The sequence below is a fragment of the Plectropomus leopardus genome, chromosome 19, assembly GCF_026936395.1.
Source record: "Plectropomus leopardus strain MGB_pleo_1.0 chromosome 19, ASM2693639v1, whole genome shotgun sequence".
NCBI classification, from domain to species: Eukaryota; Metazoa; Chordata; class Actinopteri; order Perciformes; family Serranidae; genus Plectropomus; species Plectropomus leopardus.
The window spans coordinates 24,597,986-24,622,554 of NC_142194.1; the positions used below are offsets into that span (position 1 = coordinate 24,597,986).

Sequence of the window (24,569 nt, forward strand, 5' to 3'; positions counted from 1 at the left end):
CCTTTTGTGCAAATCATCTGCCGATACAGATGACACGCCGATATTATCATGCATCACTACAAGTAATGTAACGTAACATCATATTTATTTTCTGTAGCTGCTGATGTAACGTAGCTCAAATCTGCATCAATGTGTGACCCTTTGCTTACTGTCACAGACTTTCCTTCATTTTCTTTCCATGTTTCACATTTTGTCCATGAAAACGTGTGGGAATCCTGAGTCAAGAGTTACACAAGAAAATCGTTACTACTCTCCCTGTATGGAAAGTGAAAAATATCTCTGTATGGTGATGAAAAGGGTAAAGTCGATTAGCATAGCTTAGCACGAAGACTGGACGTGGAGAAACAGCTTACCTGCCTCTAAGCAAATGTTTAAAAACTGAGCTTTAAACTTGTTTTTTTAACCTGCTTGTGTATGTTAAACCAAAAATCTTTGTAGGTTTGCTAAGAATTGCTACTTTTCATCAAGGTCAGTGACTTTCTGGAGTTTTGTCATCACTGTGAGCTTGCTTGGCAGCTAGTTGAGACTCCTGGAAGTCACTGGCCGAGGGCAAGAAAAAGCACCACTTTTGGTGTATCTCTATTTATCCACTCATTATTATGCATTATCTGTCAGTCTTTTTGTAGTTCCATTGGTAACCCTTCACCATATAAGTGACCTCGTCAAACTGCAACCCCAATCAGAAAGATATGACCTCAATCAGGCTATGTAAAAGCGTAATGCTGTTCAATAAAAGGAAATCTGTGACCACACTACCGGAAGACGTTGAGCCCTTCAATTTCAGTGAAGGCGTGATGGCTCAAGTCCCTGTTCTGTTATGTAAGACTGAACAATTTTAATATTGCTAAGACAATCTTTCATTTTCAGTGTGTGTGTTTGTGTGTGTGTCCCCACAGTGTTGAAGCTCTTGAAGATGGCGGTGGGGATGAGAGCTTTGCTGGACACCGTTATGCAAGCCCTGCCGCAGGTACACAGTCAATTGTGTTAAAAAAACATCCACCAAAGCCTCTGAATTCTCTTTTCTTTTCCTCATCCTTATTTCTCTCCATTGGCTTTTCATTTCCCACAACGTCCCACAGAAGCTGTCCCTAAAATTACATCCCAGAAGCATTTCTTTTTTTGGTACATAGTCTTCTTATTCAGGGCGACGTTGTTTCCCATGAGCTTTTTAACAACTCTAGAGACCCTTATTTGCATATCCACCCCCTGCAGAGATCGGGAAGAGAATGTGGCTTCAGGTTTTGTTTTGAGCGATGGTGGGTGGATTGGAGTTGGTAAATTAGAACAACTTCTGCAGTGTTTGGATTGAGATAAAAAGCAGTCCTGTGTTCACAGCGTCCTTTGATACTACCTCTGTCATTCAGAGAGAGAGTGAGTGTTGTTCCAGGCTAATTCCTCCTAGAGCTTGTCAAAAGTGTTCATGATTAATAAATCTGATAATAAAGGATGGTGGGAGTGTGAGCAGGTTGCCACATGCTGATTAGCATTGACAGTAGCAGCAGACACAAATCCTAAAGCTTTTCATTACCTAAACCCACCTCTCTATCAAAGCTGTTCGTCACTATTATCTCTTTTACTCTTGTCCAGGATCAGCTGCAGTATTAAAGCACCTCATATTTTTACCCAGAATTTGTTGCTTTCATTCCTTTGTGTCAGTCACTCTTTAACAGCATTCATGCAAGGCACATATGCAATTTAGAGTGATAATAGTGGCAGATTAAACGCCTGAAAGTCTCAGCAATTTCTGATCAATGAGCCCTTGATTCCAGACAGACATACACAAAAGCAGTTTCTCTTTTCGAAGCCGATTCAAGAGTCAATTGAAAACACCTTCTTTTGGTGTTTTCAGACTGGATAAACTTATAACCATTTTTATTGGGAATGCACCATGAAAAATAGGAATGATCATAGTTTTAGGACGCTGATTTAAGGGACTTTTCTTTAGCTCCTATTTCAAACAGGTACTCTCCCAGCAGAAGAGCAACCTTGAGTGACATAAGTGTACAGGGATTACTATAACACGTGAGCCAACACAGCACCAAAATCTGCCTTTTTTCAAAAACCTCTTGGCCACGTAAACGACAGACAACATAAAACCAAAACAGCTCAAAACGAAAAACAAGGAAGAAAACATGCACAACTGAACCGACAGTGAAGACAAAGCTTTACTGAGCATATATGCAACAAATGGAACATATTTTTTACTCATCAAAGGGACATATAAGAATCTTAAATAATCAACTTGTGTCACTTCAGCTTTCCTTTGTTGGGGTGACTGTGGCTCAGATGGTAGAGCAGGTCGTCCACTAGTCGGAAAATTGGTGGTTCATATCTCAGCTCCTCCAGCATGTCCGATTACCATTGGGCAAGATACCGTACCCTAAATTGTTTACAATGCCTCTGCACTGTAATGGTTTTCCACCTGAGCTGTGTGCACCAGTCAGACTGACCACTAAGCATTGAGCAGGAATGATGAGAAAAGTTTGACATACTGGAAACTATAGCAGTTTAATCTGGGGCTGGGTATGGGACTAATGTAACATAACATTACTAACATTAAATATCTCGTAATACGGGGCACCTGTTGGCTCAGTGGATAGAGCGGCGCCTCATGTACAGAGGCTGTGTCGGGTTCGAATCCAGCCTCAGCCCTTTGCTGCACCCCCCCCCCCTTCACACTCACACTGTCCTGTTAATTAAAGGCAATAAAAGCTCAAAATAAACTTTAAAAAAGAAAAAAAAATCTCTATACCGCTGCATCCGAGGGGGAAAAACTATTAACCAACCATCTATCACAGAGGACAAATACAAATACTGAGCAACAACTGTCGTTTTCAGCTGGGGAAAAAAGGCTTTGGTGGACACACGACCATATTAAAGTAACACCTGCAATTGTAAGACCCATGTGAACTTCGTCAGACAAGAGCACATTGACTAACCAACCAACCGACAGATCTGAAGTGTAGTTCCATATAACAGATGGACTGTTAACTTGAGATTAGCTACAGCTGCTCCAGTTTAAACTCCCCCAAATGTAGCAGAGCAGGACAGAACTGCTAACGTTAGTCGACATTGTAGTGTCTTCCTCGACAGGCTTCCACACATTGGTCGAATACCACACCTTGGATGTGCTAGTTGTCAAAATACTTTTTTTCCCCTCAAAATCCACCAAATAATGTGGTATGAAATGTTCAGGAAAGCTTAGTTACTACATCTTGGCTGGTTTGCCAGATATGCTAACATTTTCTGCTTATGTTACACCAGATAAACACATTGTTAAATCCATTCCTTACATTTGTTTTTTGGACTTGGAAAGGGTGTAAAGAAAGACACCATCATCTAAACTATTTAAATATGAAGTATCTCTTACTACAGCCCCATGCACACTGCCTCAACGCACAAGGAAATCCAAAGCTTGAAAGGCCTGCCGTGCTTAGTTACGGTTGCTAGGCTATAATTGGACGATCGCTGTTTGGTTGGGGTTTAGCGAATGGTCAGTGGCCATATCTTCTATTTTCTCTTGGCTGCTTCCTCATGACCCTCCATTCATTTTCTCACTGGAATGAGCTGTTTGTTGTCTCTCATTATTGGTTTATTTTGCCAGGAATTTCTCTCCTCTGACTAATCCCTCTCTCTTCCTGTTGTCTCCCTGCAGGTGGGGAATCTGGGTCTCCTCTTCATGCTCCTCTTCTTTATCTTTGCAGCACTGGGAGTGGAGCTGTTTGGTGACTTGAGTAAGAACACACTCAGGCAGTCAGGCACACCACACAATGATTCACACACATACATACCACTCAGGCATGCAGGCTTACACCGAGTGTTTAATTCACTCCTCTGTGGGTTTAATCTATCTGATGTTAATTGCTTTCTAAAAACCCTTTGTTGAAATGCCATATTGATTTCCCTTTTTCAAATAGTAGCTGGTAGCTTAGAGCATAATAAAATACTTTTACAGTTATTAACATTGTGTTGTTACAACTTTTTATCTCTGTGTCTCTACTTTACTGTTTGGCTGGGACTCTCCTTTTGCATCCCCCCCTTACTCCTCCTTGTCTCCCCAGTCTGTGATGAACTCCACCCATGTGAGGGTCTGGGCCGCTATGCTACGTTCAAAAACTTTGGGATGGCATTTCTGCTGCTCTTCAGAGTTTCCACTGGAGACAACTGGAATGGCATAATGAAGGTGAAACTAACACTGACATAGACATACATACACATATTGCACTTTCATTCTTTTGTATTTCAGCAGGAAACAAGGGCAGATTTAGTGGTGATGTGTTGGCCTTTTTTGCACCTCCACACTGGCAATAGCGATGGCCAAAAGCAAGGCATGTTTTCGGGTTGTCCATACGGACATCTCATGAACATGAACATGATATCTTAAGAATGCCATGAGTGAATTTATTCAAATTTAATCATCCAATTGGACTCATGGATGAATTAATAAGATTTTGGGGATCATGGGTCAAAGGTCAAGGTCACAGTGACCTTGTGTGTCTTGTTCTTGTGAGGGTGATATCTCAAGAACACCTGTAGGGAATTCTTTCACATTTAGAACAAATATCCACTTTAACACAATGATGAAATTATTACATTTTGATGGTCGTAGGTCAAGGTCACTGTGAATTTGCATCCTTTTCATTCTAGTGAATGTCATATCTCAAGAATGCCTTGAGAGATTTTTTCAGATTTGACACAGACATCCACTTGGACTCAACAATGAACTTATGAGAATCTGGTGGTTAAAGGTATGGGTAACTGTGAACTTGCATCCATCTCATTCTTATGAATGCAATATCCGAAGAAAGCCTTAAGGGAGTTTCCTAAAATTTGACTCAAGCATCCACTTGGACGAAACAATGTACTAATTAGAATTTGATGGTTGAGAAATCACTGTGGCCTCATAAAAAAACTTAAAAATTCATATGCTAAAATTTAACACATGTCTTATAGGACATAGTGATGAGGTGCTGACATTTCTATCCAACAGGTCAAAAGGCCAGCTGTGATATCATAGTGTTCTGCAAACCCTTTTCTAGTCATCACTCAACTTTATATTTAGGGAACAGCAAGGAAGACATTTGGTCAGATACTGAATTGGTGCTACTTATCTTCTGTGTCCACCCTGAAATTTTGCTGGTTGTAGATCTTCTGTACTACCAATAACAGTTGGTAGTAAATGTTAGCTGTTGTATTCTTTTAGCACTAGATTTGCTCACATTTTAGCTCGAAGACAAAACAGTGGCAGATACACTGCAAGTTACCTCAATATAATGTATAATTTTTATGGTTGTTTGTCTATTATCTTTGTGTCTGTTTCAGTCCCTTAAAAATACATGTTGATTTTGGACAATTGTGCAGCACAGTCCCCTGCCAACATTCAGTGCCAGAAGTAGTGTTGTGCCCTTTATGTGGTGAAGCAGAAAGTAAGAGTGTGGAGGTCGTGTTGATGGATGTAGTGCATTACTTTCACAACAGAGACCTGACTTTGTGACCTGTTTTTTTGTCTTTTGGCACTATCAACATCATCTTTTCCCAACCATACTGTGGCTGAAGTTATTAATGCAGGGATACAGCAGCCACAAAAAGAGCTATGTAAGGCTGCACAGGCTAAATATTAATGTCAGCATGCTAAAATGCATACAATAATAGTGATGGTGTTTAGCTGATTTAGATTTTTAGGCATTATGTATGTTCATCATCTTAGTTTAGGGTGTTTGCATGCTAATATTTTCTAATTAGCAAATACATGACATACAGCTGAAGCTGATGAGAATGTCAGGTTTTTTGTATTTGCTCAAATTAAAGTTTTGACCAGATGGTGGCACTAGATAACAATTTAGGGGGTCACTAATGTGATTACAGTTCCTTCTGAGGGGGCAGGGCTTGGTATCATGACCAGGTAGTATTGAAACATCTCCAGTTATATGATTCCTACATTCCATCCTTTTCTGTGCTGGTGCTTTGATCCCAGGGCGTCCAGACTTCCCACTGGATAAGCAAATTTCCTTATGCCGCCATCTCCACAGCCACAGCCGGCAAAAAAAAAGTTTTCCTGTTTTGTGCGACCTAACACAGAAGTGGCGGCTAACGTCTGACACTGAACTGTTAAAAGGTCCCAACAAACACCGAAACGGCTTGACTCTGTCGCAAAAAAACATTATTTACTGTAAAGTAACATTAGCTGTTGCCTGATGCTAACAGTTAGCGTTGTGTGTATGATGCCAGGTGGACTCTCACAGCAGTCCCTGGCATGGAGCTCAGATACCCACAGCAGCAGCTACAATCCATACAGTCTAGCGTTAGTATTTCACTGGCAAAGATGCCACCAAAAAGTTTAAGAGTATGGCTTACTACACACCACTCCAAGGTATCGAATGAAATACTCTGTTGGTATTGGTGTCACTTTAAGGGCACTGGTATTATCATTTTTAAGCAATACTCGGCCCTATGAGGAAGAAATACATGTGTTTACCTAATTTCATGCCAATCCCTCCAACAATTGTTGAATGACCTTAATAAAAAATAAAGAAGTGGCATGAATAAGGATATCATCAAAGTCATTATAGGAGACATCATAAGGGAGCCATTAATGACGTTGCTTAATTTGGTGCCAATAATAAATCAGTATGATAGATATCGATGTATTTTTACTGGATAAGTGGAAACTTTGACCTGGCATTAGATGAAAAGCTGATTACTAAAGTCAGCAGGCTTTTGCCTTTGGGCAACATAAAGATCTGTGCAAAATGTCATGGCAAACCTTCCAATAGATGTCAAGACATATCAGGACTGATTGACTGCTATCTCTTAAAAAATAAAATATTGCCACTGGGCATTCAAAGTTGTCCATTTTGAATGTAATTAAGGATTTTGCAGAATCATCCAGTAGCGATATTAGTTTGTGTAGAGCACTGCTTACTGCAAAAGCTTTAGCTGATATGCTCATGTCATGTTTTCATGCTTCTTCCAGGACACATTAAGGGACTGCGCCCAGGACACCAGCACCTGCTACAACACTGTGGTCTCTCCCATCTACTTTGTCTCCTTCGTTCTAACCGCTCAGTTTGTCCTGGTCAACGTGGTCATTGCTGTCCTGATGAAGCACCTGGAGGAGAGCAACAAAGAAGCCAAGGAAGAGGCGGAGCTGGAGGCGGAGTTAGAGCTGGAGCGCCAGTTGGAAGCGGGGGAAATGGCGACGAGGTCGCCCCAGCTCACCCCTCTAGCACTGGGCATGGACAGATCCAGTTCTGGGGGTTCACCCTGGAGGTCCACTGGAGGAGGGGACAGGGAGCAGGAAAGAGACGGTCCTATGGACTCACCCACTGCTGATATAACCAGAGACACTGTAAACATCAGAGCAGACCCCCCTTCATGCCTGGATCCCCCACTAGAGGTAAGGAATCTCTTTGGTGTTGTTTGTACGTGTGTGTGTGTGTGTGTTAGACAGTGTGCTTTTTTAGTTGTTTTGTTATGATATCCCTGAGGATACTTGCCAAAACCCTGTAGTGTTCAACTCTGTAGCTACATGCCTTAGCTTTAAATGCCTTGATCACACTGCTAAGAAAGTCATGTCAGTCAATGCATTCTCATCCCAAGATGTCACATGACACTGCTTTGTCAGTGGACTTTTGGTTTCACGTACAGGGTAAGTATCCTCCTGGGTCTGCTGTTGATGCTGTGATGAAAACAAAAGCACATAGTTAGATTTAGGCAACAAAAGCATGTGGCAACCAACCCCAGGACATCAACGATAACGTGGTTAGAGAAAAAACATAATAGTTTGGCTCTACATTGATACAGGAAGCAAGCAGTGGGCTCCTGGGTAAAAGTCTGGGGTTTCTTGGACCCATCCACCACTATATACAGACTTTCCAGCGCCATATATTACATCATTATCAGCAGAGTTTAAATCTGATGCTGTCCAGTGGCGTATCATATGGCCGCCACAGGTACCATCGAGCCACGTTATAAACTGGCTCCATCTGTTCACATATCACACTGCCGCCTGGCTGACCGGCACCATATCAAAACACTGTCTGGCCCTGTTGCAAACTGACACTGCCCAGCAGCGTCAGTTTGCAACAGGGCCAAATCAGTGATTTTGGTGTTAAACCACTGACAAAGCGGCATTATTTGACGACTTTGGAATGAGAACGGGCTGCTCTGTCTGAGTGTGTTTATAAGATGTACACTCTTTTGCACACAAGTAAAAGAGAGACACGCCTTCATATATTGTGTAGGTCAGATTGCTCGATTCTCAATGGTCCACTCAGCATACTGCATGACATGACAGATGCTCTGAGGTCAGTTCCTGCTGGGGGCAAAGCTGTAAGGCCAGTCAGATGACCCCCACTTCTCCGGTCATTAGTTCTGACTCTGGTTCAAACCATTAGTTAACTCTCTGGCCCCTACTGAGGGACACTGAGCTTTATGGATAGTATTTGAAGTAATGGATTTCTTGGGAGGAATGTCTCTTCACTGTCTCCATGCAATAGCCCATATGTTTACAAACTATAGCGGATGTGGCCATATTAGGACATATTCGCTACACATTCTGGCATCATTTCAAAACATAAGTGGTTACATTCATGTATGATGTATCCACAATTAAGGCCACAATTGTATAAAATGGACTGCATTATTCAGTGTAACCAATACTGTCCCATATCAGCATGGTTTTCAGATTGTGTTTTTGTTCATGCCTCTGTGTGTGTGTGTGTGTGTGTGTGTGTGTGTGTGTGTGTGTGTGTGTGTGTGTGTGTGTGTGTGCGTGCGTGCGTGCGTGTGTGCGTGCGTGTGTGCGTGCGTGTGTGTGTGGTTGGTCCCTGTGGAGGACATGCCAGTCATAGACAGGTCACAGTGCCATGGGAAAGCTAGACCACAGGGTCTTGTTGTTAACTTCAACAGCTATTTCCAGACAGCGGGGAACTTTGTGGGGATAGGAAATAGAGGTCTCGCTATTGATGTGTTTCCCTTCGAAGATGTTATCAGTCTTCCTCCACCACTCTCCTAAAACATGTGTGGCTAAGCCGCAATCTCTTCTCTGCCCTGTGGAAGGACAGTTCTACTATGGTGTTGTAGTGCCCCCTTGTGGACCTAAATGATAACACATGACAGCCTGTGATTGTTGTTGGTTATCAAGAGGGTATATATATTCAGTCATAACATTAAAGTGTTAAGTTAATTAGTTAAAACAGGTTTGGAGAGTAGCCAGAATATAGCTCTGGTGTTTGTTGGATGTGTTTCTTTTGTCTTGTTTTTCTTTGTTTGTTTCTACCTGATCAACTGTCTTTTTCCTTCCCTTTCTTTCTTTGTGTTCCACTCTTTCAACATTTATTCATGTGTCTCTGTCTTTTGTCATTCTTTTCCCCTGTTCTTGTCCTTTTTTCTATATCTTCTGCCATCCCTCTCTTTCTCATTTCTTCTATTGCTCACTCTGCTTTTCTTTTTCTCACTCTGCATTATCTAAGTTTGTCCAACGGAGAGCGCAGTTTGACTCGGTCTCCCTGGTCATCCAGGGTTCAATGGAAGGAGAGTTGAGTTTGATGGACAACCTGTCCGGCTCTATCTGCCACTACTACGCGCTGCCCCCCAAGCCCAGCAAGCACAGCAGCGACAAGAAGGTCAATAATCACCAGAATGTTGACTCACCTCCTCCATTTCATACGTCAAGCGGGTCTAATTTCTTTCTGATGTTCAGGGCTGCACAAGTTATCATAAGAAAGCAAATTATAATTCAAAATGATAAATCTACAAAAGATTACAGATAGTATTTTTTCCCGTTGCACAAGGCTAAATACAATCATATTTCTTGTTTTCAATGCAATTTTACACAAAGACCTTCTAAAAACAAGGGATTATGCCTTTAAAGGGTCAGTTCACCCAAATAAAAAGGAATTAATTTTCCTTGTGGTTTGAAGCTATATAAATAGACTAGCCCAGGGATTCTCAATGTGCTTTGCCTGGGCACCACTTTTGCAAAATGACAGGAGGTCAGGAGGACAGGGGCCAGTCGCAGCAGTTTCATACATGTTTCTAGGACTTAAGGAAATTTCTAGGATTTTAGATTGTTTCTTTTTGCACTTTTACACCTTATATGTACTAAATGTATAGAAACAATTCCCAGTTTGAAAATTTATTTTTATTATGAGTTAGTAAATGGTCGGGGGGAGCCTGATTCAGATTCGACCTGCCAGCTGTAAGTTGAGTTTCACTGGTCTGTCATAAGTTTCAACATATCTCCAACATTTATGCCTCCACTCCCAGTGCAAAAAAGGTGAATGAAACCATGGTTGTGGCTGTTGTTGTGCTCACAGCATTTTCATAATCATATGTTAAAAATTATACAGCTGCGTATCCTCTCATAAACAATGTCCTAATCACTTTGGATAATCTACAAACTCACTGGAACTACTTTCCACAGAGAAAATAGTCCCTATGAAAATCTTCCACACAGTGTTCTGTGGATTATCAGAGGAAACAATGATCCTTGAGAGAGAGATGTTGTGTATTAAATGTAATTTTCCAGTGCTGTGAGCAACACAAACACAATTTTATTGACCTCCTCTGGTTAAACTGAGTCAGTCTTGTTTTTTGTAGGATATTATCTGCGTGCCAGTGAACATAATATTCTGAGTTGCAGGGAAGTAATTCAGATGTATTGATTTTGTATTTAGGTGTACTGACCATGCTGAAAATGTGTTTTCCCTTTAGAGGGGGCATTAGCCTAATTCTGAAATTACAGCATGTTATCCCTATGGTCTATGAAAGTGCCAAACCTCAGACTTCTAATGTAATTGAGTATAAAGTCTGGAGCTGCTCCATAGACAGTGAATGTTAAAAGATGTTCCAGATGACACTGAGAGCACCCAGGGGAATGTTCTGAGTATAGATCAAATCACAATGTTTATGTACAATAACTCTTGCATAAAATCCTTGTGTCTTATACATGAAATCAAACAGCGACAAGCAAACACTGCCTCAATTAGTTAGCTTTTAGCCACCAAAAAAGACACCCAAACACAACTTATCAGTGTAAGTCCCATGCACAGCAGTATTTTCCTTAGCTTCCATGCCAGAGGATTTGGTTTATCGAAGGTGAGAGTAATGCAAAAAAGTACAAAAATTAGGCACAGCAGAAACATGAACTATGACACCACCTTAATTAACTATTCATTTTTGTATGTTACTGGCATGGCTGAAAATGACAACAGAAATCATCAAGTATGTTAATATTACATATCTCTGCTATTAGAATAACCAGCCAGTTATATACCCAAAAGAGACTTTTGTTAACACAATGTCACAGTGATTCGGTCTGTATGGGTACATTGTATGTTTCAGAACTGAGATCACAACAACAAAATAAATCTCATTTGGCTATAAAAAAAAAAAACATTCTGTGGGTCCACTAAATCAGGTTCTGTTCATAGTCTATGGAGCAGCTTCAGACTTAACTTGATGACACGTTCGAGACTGACGTCTCTGGTCCTAGCTTTGAGAGAGACTAGCTCATGTTCACAAATCCTGACTGAACTTTTCTAGGCCATAGAAATAACATGTTGTAATTCTCAACATCATATCAGTACAAATTATGCTTTTCAAAATCATGCATATTTTTCAGACATTCTCATTTTCTTAGAGCTAGGTTTGGGTGGGTGTTTTTCAGCTTAGCTGTTTGTTCTACCAATAGAGACCAGAGACTGAGCTTTGGTGGTGCATGCTGTGCACTACCTAAAATAAGTTTAATAGAAAGAGGAGCACCTATATTTATGACGGTATTGAAAAACATAACTTCAGGATTTCTTAATACCCTGGTGTAACGTAATACCATTATACCGCCCAAGTTTGCTTGGAGCCCTAATCAGGCCTTTGAAAAGGGAGAATCACACTTTGATTGAAATGATCCTCACTAACTGACGTGATTAGAGGTCGGCAGGTCGCAAATATATTTCATTTCAAGCAAAAAGAAAAAAAGGTTTATTGTGCTGTAGTTAAGTGTTTTTTTAAAATATATATATTTTTGGGTGAACTGACCCTTTAAGTTAAGGGAGTGTAGTATGGAGATGAGCTTGGTTCACCCTTGAAATGATTGAATTTTATTGAGAACAGGTGAAATTATCTCACCACTGTTGGCCGAATTCTCCATATGTATTAATGAAAATAACATTTTATGACACAATATCAGACTAAATTACTTAAAGATGAATAAAGTTTGTCGAGTAGAGAATTCCTGGCCTGCACAGTCAAAGACAGCTCTGCATATATTAAGAACCTCATTTCATAAATTCATGGAAAAGCATTTGATGTTTTGTACATATCGTGCAGCCCTACAGCCATTACCGTCCTGGCATTCCTCCACATTGAATATTTTCCCCCTTTCTAACCAGCCTTGTTGCCCACCACAGTGCAGTGCGTCATATCCCGCCTCAGCTATGATCTCATCCCCTCGCTCACGTCTCCACTCACTTATATTCATTCATGCTTGGCAGGTTTTTGGTCTGGTTCAGCAGCCTCAGTGACATGGTTTAGCACTGTTTTCCTCTGTTACTGTCTTTATGTACATAATGCATGGCATGTTCATGTATGTGAATCTGTCCTCTGCCAGACAGTTATACACACCATTCCTGAAGAGAAGAGATCACACTCTTACACACAAGTCTGCAGAGTTATGGCTCAATCAATAAGCTATGGATCACTGCACCACTGAATAATGCATCTCGGTGCCTCTTTTCCTCATTTGAAGACAAATTTTGGACAATTACATTAGCATTGCAAAACCCCATCTTCTAAAAGCTTTAAATGGGACTGAGATGTCATTATCAGATGCCATGGGCCTCTTCTCTGACTCTGATATGTTAGCAGAAGTGTTTTCCATTGAGTTTCAGGTCTTGCCCCTCCTCGCTCAGATGGCCCATTAGCCTGTCAGAAAGCATTTCCCCTGTTAAGCAGGTACAAGGCCAAATATACAGCAGCTCCGCTTACAGGAGCCACAGACGCCCAAAGCTTCTAAACAAAGCAAGACTGACGCCAAACTCTGCACGCTCAGTAATGTGAATTAAATCAAGACTAGGACAGGCACTTAGAGGCGTTTTGTTTCACACCAAGCCTCTGCAATTTTGAATCTGACTGTGCATTACAGTGCATACAATATAAATGATTCTACAGTGGCTGACAGGGGCAAACACTGCAACGTGTGAAAATACATGCAAACAGACAAAACACAAGCAAATTGACATTTCTATTCAAGGGCTCTGGCCAACTCCAGCAAAGGAAGACACAAACCACAGCCAAAGCAAACACATCACCATCAGGTGTCCTCTGGAAACACTTTTGTTGTGTTGTGATGTGTTGTGGCACATTTTCTTTATGTGTTGTGTTGTGATATTTGCAGCGTGTTCTCTGCTGTGCATGTGTCCTCAAATTGATGAAGATGTTTTCTTAATTCGCTCGCGTTCTGTCTATTTGCATGTTTTCATAAGAAGCAGCGTGTTTGCCCCTATCGGCCACCGTATAATTCCCCATCCTATTGGCTTGTTTGTTGCTGTGAGTGAGTGTGATTGGTCTCATTGGCATCACATAGTCTGTCAGATTCATCAGGCTGTGTGTGTATGTGTTTGGACCCTGTCATGATATGACTCTTGGTAACCCCACAACACAAAAATAGGGAGATTAAAAGTCTTAAGGTGGTTGGCCATGTGGTTTAAATTTCAGCTTGTCTTCCACTTTCAGTTTTATAAATGTTGTTTCAAACATGTATTTTCCTGTTAGCTGCAGGTCTTATCTGTGTGTATTGTCCTTATCTTTGTTTGTTGCACGGAGTGTGCGTTTGTTTTCTCTGCTCACCAGCCGTTGTCTCTTCCTGCCTAGATCCCTCTAGCGGAGATGGAAGCTCTGTCTCTGGCCTCTGAGAAATCCTGGTCCCTAGCTCTGACAGACGACTCGGCCCCTGACGATTTTAACCCCCTCTTTCTAACCAGTCTGGAATGCAATGTACTGACAGTTCCTGTCTTTCTCTCTCTTCATCCTTCTGCCTCCTCTTTCCCTCTGCAGTATCTTGTAGTGTTTCCTTTCCCAGGGCACTTTCAAAGCCACTTGTTGCCCCACTACTCTCACACACTGGGGTGTAACAAATTTAGGTTGATGGGGAAACTAATTGGATGCTAAATTAGCTTAACAGCTTATTTTCACCTGTAGTCCTACAAGAAACAAAAGAAACAAAAATTAGCGCCGCTGTAATTAACTTTTTTCATATAAAAGGTTCTGTGTGTAGCTTTTTACATGTATAAAGTATTTTTTTTTGCCATGGGTGAATGGATTGAAGCCTTACTTAAAAACTGAGACCTGCTTTGACTTTCCCGGTAGCCTGTTATAGCCTGTGGACTGATTTCTATGTGAAGGACTTAGAATGAATAGTTCAGGAAAATCCAAAAGACTAGCTAGGAAATTCTTGTCTCATTTGTGGTCTGATAAAATTCTTTCATGAAATTCAGCCCCCCATATCATATAGTCAGTGCCCCAATGCAAGAGGAAATTCTGACATGTAAAATGTGTAATACACTGTGTTACTGTGATTGTTGATCTGTCTATCTACTGTCTATCTATCTAAGCAATGACCTTACAAAAGATCAGCAGAATAATGTCAACCCACCCAACTGCCAAAATTTCCCTGCAGCTAAATGCTGATAAAGCAGAGATATTATAGGTCAAGACAGAGCAAACTATCTCTGAAACAAACTACCAAATATTAAACAGCCTTGGTCTATTGTCCGATTCAGTAACCTGGCATTGCAGAGATCTTGGTGTCGATCCTAGCTGACACCTGGCGAGAGTTTGGGAACACTCTGGGCAGATCACCACACTACCACAGGATGACACATGCAGACACACGACCATTCGAGCTCAAAGCCACGCCTACTGCCAATATAGAGTCAACAGTTAACCTGACCTGCAGGTTTTTGGACGGAGAAAAGCCACACCGTCATGGGGAGAACGAAATGATGACTCAGTATCTCAAAATAATAAGTAATTTTTTGCAAAATAAGTAGTAACTTATCTAAAAATAATGACTTGGCATCTTAAATACTATAATAGTATAGATACAATATTTTATCAATCACCCACCTGCATTGCCTATATTTCTCGCCTCAAATGGGTTCAGAAACATTATAGTGCACTGTTTAGTTGTAAATTTAGAAAGTTGGTCCTTTAAGTTGCCGTTACTTTTGCATTTTACAGCCAAACAGTACACCGAAATGATATTTATCAAGGACTGTCTCATGTTCTTCTTTCAGAATATAGTGACAGTTTAAGCAAATATGACGAAAAAAAAGTTATTTTCACAGAAGTTTCCAATTATAGACACACAATTGCAACTCTATTTACTGTATGCTGCATGGAAAACAAATGGAGCTAGCTGCACTCATGGAAGCACAATGATGCATCCAAAATGTCTCACTCGGGAAAATAATAGACTCGCAGGAGGGAACACCACTGCTTTCCATCATAGCGTTCTTTGTCACCACCTCATCCATTATTTGTCAGTTGTCATGCGTTGAGGCTTATGTATGCATCCTCACAAGGATTCATCCATAGATTCCTCATGCTGTCCTGTCCCACTGGGCTCTGTCATTGAAAGGACATCTTCCCTTTAAATTGAAAATGAATTAAATGTCAACTGGGTGTCAGAATATAATTAACAACCACTTTGGCTCATTAATGATTCCATCACTCCCGAATGGTCACGTGTCTTCCCCAGAGAGGGTCACGGTAACCTTGGCAGTCTCAGAAGCAGAGAATCCGGGCCGACACAGGACTTAGACTGTGCTGGGACGTACACTCAAAGAAAGGTGGGAGTGAGGAAGCAGAGGTGTACAAGAGGCGTTGAAAGACCCTGGTGAATCTAACCATGTGCCCTCCAACTTTCTCTTCTCTTTCTCATTCCACCTTTCCAGCCTAATGTGTGTTACTCTCCAGTCCAGTCCAGTCCAGTCCAGTAGAGTAGTACGCCTCCTCACCCGCCAGTTTGCAGTTTTCTCTCCTTTGTCTCTACTCTTATTTTTCTCTTATCTCTCTCTTTGTAACCTTCTTTTCCTTCCTTTTTCTTTTCCTCAGTTTTCTGTCCTTTTCCTATGTGCTTTACATGTGAGTCCATGTCTTTTCTCGTGGTCCTTTCCTATCAGTCGTCTTCCGTGTTTGTACTGTCTCCTGTCGTCGTGGTAGTTCTCACTCCTCTCTGACCTGTCGTGCGTTTGCTACTGGGGCGCAAAGTGAGCTCCAGTAGCTCTGTGATGAGTGTGAACTGGTTCTGTAATGGCTGCAGGACACTGCCCCAGCTGACACACAATCACGGAGCAGGCTAAAGTTACATGACTGCGGGGGGAAATGGAGACACAAGACGCAGTGACTTGCGCACAAAAGAAAAAAAAAAAGGAAATTTCAGCCTAGCTTGGTCTTGTTTCTGTGATCTGTGGCAGCTCTGTGCCAGTCAACTCCAACATGCAAAAGATCCTGTCTGTTCTCTGTGTATGCTGATGACAACCGCCTCTTTGCTCACATTGTCTTAGAACGATATCAACTTGTGAATGTGTTGAAAAGAGTGTGAAAGTGCTTGAGTTAAAGAGTAGCCCAGTCATTCCAGCTCCAGAGGAATCCTGACTCTCTTCTCTCTTTCCCAGCCGGAGCAGCTCGATCCCGGGGAGCCACTTGAGGACAACCTGCTGAGCGTCAGGAAGCCTACGGTGGGACGCACACACTCCCTGCCCAACGACAGCTACATGTTCCTCCCCGTGCAGCCCTTTGGAAACACAAACCTGGCTCCAGCACATCTTTTAGCACAGACGCAGGGGCCTGAGCACATACTGGGCACCCACAGGTCCCAATCAGGTAATGTATATCAAATAAATGTCACAATAACAGCCCTCCCTGACAAAACACCTGGACACTGTTTATGTTTTTTTCTAAGACAAGAGTTTGTAGCCTGGGAGCTTATATATTGTTTTGGTCTGGAATTTGTGACACCTCATTAGGACTTTGGAGGCCTTGGTTTGTAACATAATGCAGTTTGACATCAACCCAGGAAGATTCAGGTTGTTTCCTCTGAGAACAAACACACCTGCTGTACCTGTTCTGCTGTTATTCCATATTCAGTGCTGTGCTTGTTTGTGTGCAGGCTCCAGCAGCTCTGTGCGTTCACAACCAGAGGAGCGTTCCCAGCAGCTGACCGTTCCCACAGACCTCTTCAGACCCATCAGCCCCCACAGCCACTCAGACTCGGAGAGTATACCACGACTACCACCTCCCAGACGCACACACACACTCAGCCGCACGCTCCGCAGACAGGTGACTAAATCACACTCTTTCAGATTTTCTCTTTTCTCCAAAATCACATCTATGGCCCGTTTGTTTCTGTGCAGTTTGTGATGAAAGCTCAGTGGCTCTCTGTGTCAGTTAGGCCCGTTGTTCTACAAGTTTTTATTCATGCCGAACACTTCGGAGGGTGATTTCACCGATTAAAGCATCTTCCTAGAAGAGACAAGAAGCTGAACTGGAGTGCTGAGGTGTTTGGTGTAAATGAAAACCTCGAGAGTATTAAGGCTGCTGTTGGGGGGAAAAAATAATGAATTAATGTTTTTTTATTAAAGTTTTATACTGAGAAAAAGTTTTAATGTTATGAGTCATGATTTTAGTTTCAATGATGAGATAAAAAAAATTCTATCATAAAAGTAGAGTTGTAATTGTAAAATAACATTTAGAGAAATATTCTTTATGTATCTTTAATTTTCTTTTCAGGGAATACTCCGCTCCCCAGATAAGCATTTCTATATTAATTATTTACCTTGTGTTACCTTAAATTCATGAAGAAAACTTTGTTTTTGTTGTATGCCTCCTCAGTGAAAGAAGAATCCAAAAATTTAAAACATTCTTGATAAATTGTGGTAAAATGGGTCCGTGTTTAACAACATCAAAAGTATACCTCTCTTACACAACTCGTGCAGTATAATCAAAGTCTCATTTATCTGGTCATATGTTCCCAAACAGACAGCCCTTTCTTAAAGGGAACTGAACCCAAACTGAAAATGATCTATGCTCTTCAAAAACAGACTCCATTGACAAAAGCTATCCAGTCCACGACTCCCTCCATCTGTAGTTTGTTTATGTTATTGTGTGTCTGTGTTGTTTTGAAGGGTTAGTTTGTATTCACACAATAACACAAACAAACTGATGGAGGCAGCAGTAGAGCAGCAGCTCACATCTTCAGTGACATAAAATTACTGTTTTCATCAGTGGAGTCAAAGATAACTTTCACTTTTAGTTAAAAACAAATGAGACTTGAATTAAACTGCTCAAGTTGTAAGAGAGTTTGTTTAGGGATGTTTTGTTTTATGGTTTTGCTGTTGTTAAACACGGAACCTGTAACTTCAGCTCATCACAGATTTTCTCCATTTCCTTCGTTCTTTGTGGAGGAGTGCAAGAAAAATTTCTTAATGACTTCAAGGTAACACAAGGTGAGTAATTGATATACCAATGGTCCTTTAATCTAAAAAATACTACAACTATATTCTTCTGACATCAATTTTTTCCCCCAGTTGTGGCCCTTAGATCTTGTTACAGAGAAAAACTGGTTTAGAGCTTTCATAAATCTCTTTCCTTGCTGCATGTTCTAAACAGTTTCACTGTTTTTTCCTCCTCCTTCCTTCCCTTCTTCCTGGTATTCCTATCTGTTATTTACTGATCTGCTGACTCATTTTCCATATTGTATCTGTTAACTTTGTGACCTCAGCTCAGTTGGGCCCAAAAGCCGCCCGACCCTGAGCTCCTGCTCAAACACAGATACTCCTGTTTCTGAAACAGCGACAAACAGCAGACTTTAGCTACCACTGGGCCTTTCAGAAACACTGGACTCCATGTTCATCTCCCAACAGACAGACAGATTAACACAGACTTCCCTCCTTTTTTACTTTTCCCTTTTCACTCATTTGATTTTTGTCTCCTGCTAACCATCAGCCACAAAGCATCTAAACTCTCTAACAGGTAGCTCTGCCCGGAGGAAACCTCACTGGGACTTTGAGTTTATTAATCCTTCTATAAAAGCAGCAGGAGCTAGCTGTGGCATTGCATCAGTGGATTATTCAGCAGCTGTGTGATAGAATGTATTCATGCCAGACTAAGATGTTACATGCTTGAGAAATTTACCAACAATGCAGTGCACTTACTACTACTACAAACTATATAACTCAGGGGATTGCAAAAGAACAGCGAGTGCTGTCCATATGCATTTGGCTATTTTTTACACGCAGTACCATTGTGATGGAGCACTTGTGACTTTTCTATTGACTAGACTAGTGCTTAAAAAGTACATAGTTGTTCACCAGAGTGCAGTAGTTAATGCACTTAACCCTGCTTTACTTTAAAAAGTGCCACAGGGTGATTATTTCTTAGTAATGGTCCAGTTATTATTTGTGACTTGGCGTTGTAGTGCTGTGGCTGCTGATTGGTCTGACCTGATTGTGATATCTTGGACCACTAGGTGTCTCTGTGGTCCCACCATTCAGGCTCAAGCAGGGGAACCCATGAGTCCAAATATTTCTCAAAGTGCCAAAACAACTCATGCATGCTTTGTACCATCATTTTTATAAATTCAAGACACTTAAATTGACCTTATTTAAGACGATTATATTCAACTATTATTATGATTTCCTTTCCCCAGTTCCACAAGTCATTATTTTGAGTTTCAGCAACCATTGTGCTGACTAACCCTTCCTCTCCTATAGTATTTACATGTTATGCTCACCCTCTGACTTTTGGCCTCACACCCTGTAGACGGTTTTGTTCAGAGGTAAGGATGACGGGACGGGAACACTGATGAGAATATGGTTGTAAATTGAACAACACACTGCACTGCTGTCGGTTTACAGGGTTTTGTGTGAACCGTCAAAGGTTAGAGGGTCAGGTGGTGTGGCTCAGAGTTCACTGTGTCAGCCAGCGCTCAATTAGCTGATTCCCTCCGCCCAAAAAGAAAATCAGTGTAAACTTTAGTGATGAGAAATACATGGAAATATCATGAACATCAGTCACAACCTTCTCTGATGCAAAACATGACTTACAGGGAAAATGACACAAGTCTGGATTATATAATTCAAACAAAGTTAAGGAGCATTTCAATGAAAATTCTCTGGAAGGTTTTTTTTTACATTCATCACATCTTTTTAAAGTCTCATCAAGATGTGTTTTAAGGCAAATACATAATGATCTGCCATGTGAAGTGTGAATGCTAGTTCAGCTTCTTCTTAAAAGTTCAGCTTCCAGTTCTGCCAGTTTTACATTGTAGCCTCTGGGGATTTCAGCAGGGTAGTCAACATTTTAGCTTTCTAGTTAATTTGATTCCTATTTCTGCTATTCAGCAGTTCTTTTATATTCATTTCAGATGTCAGCATTCACACTCATTTTCTTCAGGAAATGCATTTATATCTACATAGGGAGCAGGTCCTCTTCCACAGAGTAGGCCATGTTTTTTCTACAGTAACCTTAACCATAGACTGTATATAGAGATGGACAATGTGTCTCCACTTACCCCAGCTATGCAAAAGTGAAGCCAAAACATCCTGGATATGGCTGCTGCCGATGTTTTTCGGAGCCAGATTCTGCGCAGCGGCAGTCACCACAATAGAGGAGTTCCTGCGAAAACACCCATCTGACTAATCATGAGCAGTGCTGTTGACTGCAAGTGCACGGATTGGCAGACATAGCTGTCAGTCATGGCAGAAAATCCCCTTTTTGTAAAATTAAATAACTCATTAAACCCAAACTCATCAGAAAAAAAAATCACTCTAACAAACATTTACCTGATGAGAGCTACCTTAATTGACAGTAACATCTTTGGGAGAAATGTATTTGGCGTGATTTGAGTTTTTATTTTGGCTTACTGACGTGTAGTGCAGCCAGCCACAAGGAGGTGATTGTGATGTTTAAGCTGCACTTCAGGGGAGCTGTCATGACCATCTTTATAAACAGTCTATGCCCCAAGCAAAGAAACAAATACACCGTTCAAGTCGGCCACTGTAGTTCTGGAGAAATGTCACTTCTGTAACCTGTGCACTAAAACCAAAAACATCCTACAACCTGGACCTTTAAGGCGAGCACAGCGAAACGTTTCTCCTGTAGCAGATGAATGTGAAAACAAACTCTACACATACATAATTTAGTCCCGCGACACGCAGAAATCCAAATGAAGCAAGAACAATAATCACTAAAGAGTGGAGGAGGGCTTTGACAAATATTCCCATCAGTTGTGAAAACAGAACACTGGCTAACAGAAGCACCGCGCAGTAAATTAATAACACAAAACCAAGGAACACATCCAATAATGTCAAAGGTTGTTTACCCAACTTATCTTGACAAATCGTAATACGGAATTCTGCCGTTGAGTAATCTGGTGTAACCTCTGGGTTATAATTCACGGCTGACTGTTGCAATTGGGATTCAAGCCCACGCTGCCTTCAGGGAGACGAGCAGAGAGCACTCTGAGGACTCGCTGGCCAGACTGTGAACTTTGACCCCAAACTACTGCTTCTCATCCTCATCACCTCACACTAACTAGTCTCCCCCTCTCATCCCTCCGATCTCCCCCTCCCTTCCTCCACCGCACATTTACCCCCATCCCCATCGCCCTTCTCTCCTAAATATTTAATCCCGCCCTCCCCCTCTCCCTCCATGCCCCGTCCTCCAGGTTGCGGTGTCTACTGATTCTCAGGAGGCCCTGTGTTCAGACGGAGGGGAGAGCACTGAAGGACTTGTGAATATGGCCTCTCTTGGCCTCCCTCCATCCCCCTCCTCCTCTTCCTCTTCCGCCTCTCTCTCCCCCTGCTCCCATCATCATCAGCAGCCCGCTCTCTGCCTGGTCCCCGCCACGCCAGGCGCCTCCCCTAAATCGCGCCCCAGCAGCGTGCACACCCAGCTTCACGACCAGCACTGCCTCGCCTCCTACTCCCCTTCCTCCCCATCGCCTCCTCCCCCCTTACCAGCCAGGCCGCACCAACAGGAGAAGGTGGACCAGGAAGTGTCCCTCATCACTCAGGCGGGGTTGGCTGGCAGCGATGACGTCATAGCAGAGGACAGTGGCGATAATTACAGGAGCTACGCGGGCTGCCAGGAGAGCCGGAGTCCGTGTCTGAGGCAGCTCAAGAGGTTCCACAGCGCCGACACGCAGGGCCGCAGCACCCCCCTGCCTCGCCCCCGCCCTTACTCCTGGCTGGACGACCCGCGGCGCCACTCTGTAGAGGTGTGCTCCTCTGTCGAGTCCAGCCCTCAGCGCAGCACCACCTCCACCTCCTCCGGTTTTGTCTCGCAGGCTGACAGCCTGCAGATCCAGACCTCCACTCAGACCTCGCTGCCCTCGCCCCGACGCAAGAAGAAGATGAGCCCACCGTGCATCTCCGTGGACCCTCCTGACGGACTGGAGCCTCAGTCCGGCCTCTACCCTCTACCCCTGGGTGGGCTCGGGGGCATGGGGCTGGGGGGATTAGGGATGCCCCCTCCTCTGCCCAGCCGGGACACCTGCCTGAGGAGGAGGGCGCCCTCCAGTGACTCCAAGGACTCCTTTGACCTGGGGGTCGGAGAGGGTTCGGGACAGGACGGAGGCTCGCCAAACACCAACCCCAAGCTACTGACTCTCCCCAGAGAAGACAAGCTCTGAGCACTGAACACTGATACTGCAACACACAGACACACACACGCACACAGCCGGACGAACCCTCCACACACACAAACACACGATGCACACCGTGTATCTGTGATGGTGATAGTTCTAGTAATAATGCTGTAGAGAGTAATAATGGTAAAACTACAACTAACAGTGAAAACATCCTTGGTTTCATAAGGAGTGCAGTACTGTAGTAGTGTGACCATCCCTTGTCTTTGTATTGTTACTGCCAAAACAACCAGAGAAGAAGAGAACACACGAAACAACACAAACATGACTGTTTCTCTTCGGCAACGCTTGCACGCCGCCGGCTGCAGCTCGACCCGTTACCTCTGGAGTGACATCAGCATCCCTGGGACATGGCGCCGTCTGTGGTCGCCATCTGAACTGCGTGATGTCACACAGGGTGCCCGATCGGTGGAGGTACAAAGCAATATGAACGTTTTAGAGACACTATTTTCTTAAATTATTGGGCCATAGTGTTTGTACAGGATGTTGTTTTTTAATTTCTTTCGATTGTTTATTTTCCATGTCTTTTTTGTGATTTTCTTTTCTTTTTTTGTCAGAGATGGTTTGTCTTTGTCTTTTTTTTCACTGTAGGATATTTCTAGCTTTCTTGGTTTACTGAGGAAAGTGAACGTTTTTCAAAGTGCTGAAAACCATGTATTTGTAGGAATAATATATAAATATATATATAAAAAAACAAGTCATTAAACTGAGCTTGGATTTTTAAGCACACGCATTAGACCGTGGTGGTTTGATTGTTAGAGGGAAAAGGAAGTTGCACTTGAAGTTTTTTCAGTGATTGCTTGATTCTCTGGAGTATCTGTGACAGCCCCTCAGGTGTCTGTATGCGGGATGTGGAGACAGACAAGAACACTAAAACTTAAAATTAATTCTACTGTGGCTTTTTTTTTTTTTTACCCAACTTCTTCTCTAACTTATTCTTAGAATGTACTAATCCAACTTTTCTTGTTCAGGTGTGTGTCTGCAGCCGACCGATGTCCCTCCTGACATCAGAGATTGATGTCCATTCCTCTCATTGAATCTCTGAGTGAAGAATAGACACTGCAGAAACACTCTGCCTCAGGAGACTGAGGTGAACTCTCCTCTGACACTGGAGACTGCTAATAGCGGAGACAATATTTAGGAGGTTGAAGGAAGACTAAATTGTAACATTAACACACTTAGTGCATCCATCTCTACCAACAATCACTGCACTCTATCTTGTGATTGAATGAATGTAGACAGGATGAAGTCACGGCAGAAGTCTCCTATTTAGTATGAGATAAGGTCAGAAAAGGTCCTTGGATACAACTCCAGTTCTGGTGTGGTGTCACATTAGAAACCCAGGCCCAGATCCAAGTACACTTGAACCCAAAGTCCAGTTCATTTGTGAACACAAGACACAAACCGTGATGGAGACAGCTTAAAAAGGTGGTTTCTGGCACGATTAATGTGTACTCGAGCACGATCCGCAGCAGGTGTGAAAGTAACCGTGCCATCCTATGTGTGTGTGCCTGTCACTGGTTAGGCAGCTTGTCCATGCTTTTTTTTAAATCCACTGTGGAAATTAAAAAAATATTCTAGTCAACAGCTAGTCTGTTTCTCACCTCACAGATGACCAAAAGTTGCATTCAGCGAGTGGAGTTGTAAAGGAATCCCTCAGCGCCTCCTGTCTTCTGAAACCTTTGTATCCAAGCAGCACCGGGTCCACTCCCCGCACCGAACAAATGCGCCTAGTTGATGAAGCAGTTAGTTGCTTCTTCTTCTTTGTGTGTATTGGCAGATTGCTGATGATGAGCATACCGCCACCACGTATATGGCAGTGTGTACATATGCAAGTGTACTCAGGCACAGAACAATG

The 24,569-nt window shown here is 42.4% G+C and overlaps 1 protein-coding gene across 3 annotated transcripts in view; it reads left to right on the top strand.

Moving 5' to 3' along the window:
- Window positions 1–23,440, top strand: part of cacna1g (calcium voltage-gated channel subunit alpha1 G) — a 289,865-nt gene extending 266,425 nt beyond the window's left edge. For 2 of the 3 annotated variants that reach the window (XM_088070554.1, XM_088070553.1), the window contains 9 exons: window positions 897–967; window positions 3,656–3,734; window positions 4,062–4,183; window positions 6,974–7,396; window positions 9,474–9,626; window positions 13,873–13,995; window positions 16,680–16,887; window positions 17,174–17,343; window positions 21,731–23,440. In XM_088070554.1, coding sequence (XP_087926680.1) covers window positions 897–967; window positions 3,656–3,734; window positions 4,062–4,183; window positions 6,974–7,396; window positions 9,474–9,626; window positions 13,873–13,995; window positions 16,680–16,887; window positions 17,174–17,343; window positions 21,731–22,696 — 2,315 coding nt within the window. In that variant the 3' untranslated portion in view covers window positions 22,697–23,440. Of the gene's footprint in view, window positions 1–896; window positions 968–3,655; window positions 3,735–4,061; window positions 4,184–6,973; window positions 7,397–9,473; window positions 9,627–13,872; window positions 13,996–16,679; window positions 16,888–17,173; window positions 17,344–18,784; window positions 19,036–21,730 lie in introns of those variants that run through there. The other variant, XM_088070555.1, reaches the window with a different exon arrangement.
- The last annotated feature ends 1,129 nt before the right edge of the window (window positions 23,441–24,569 follow it).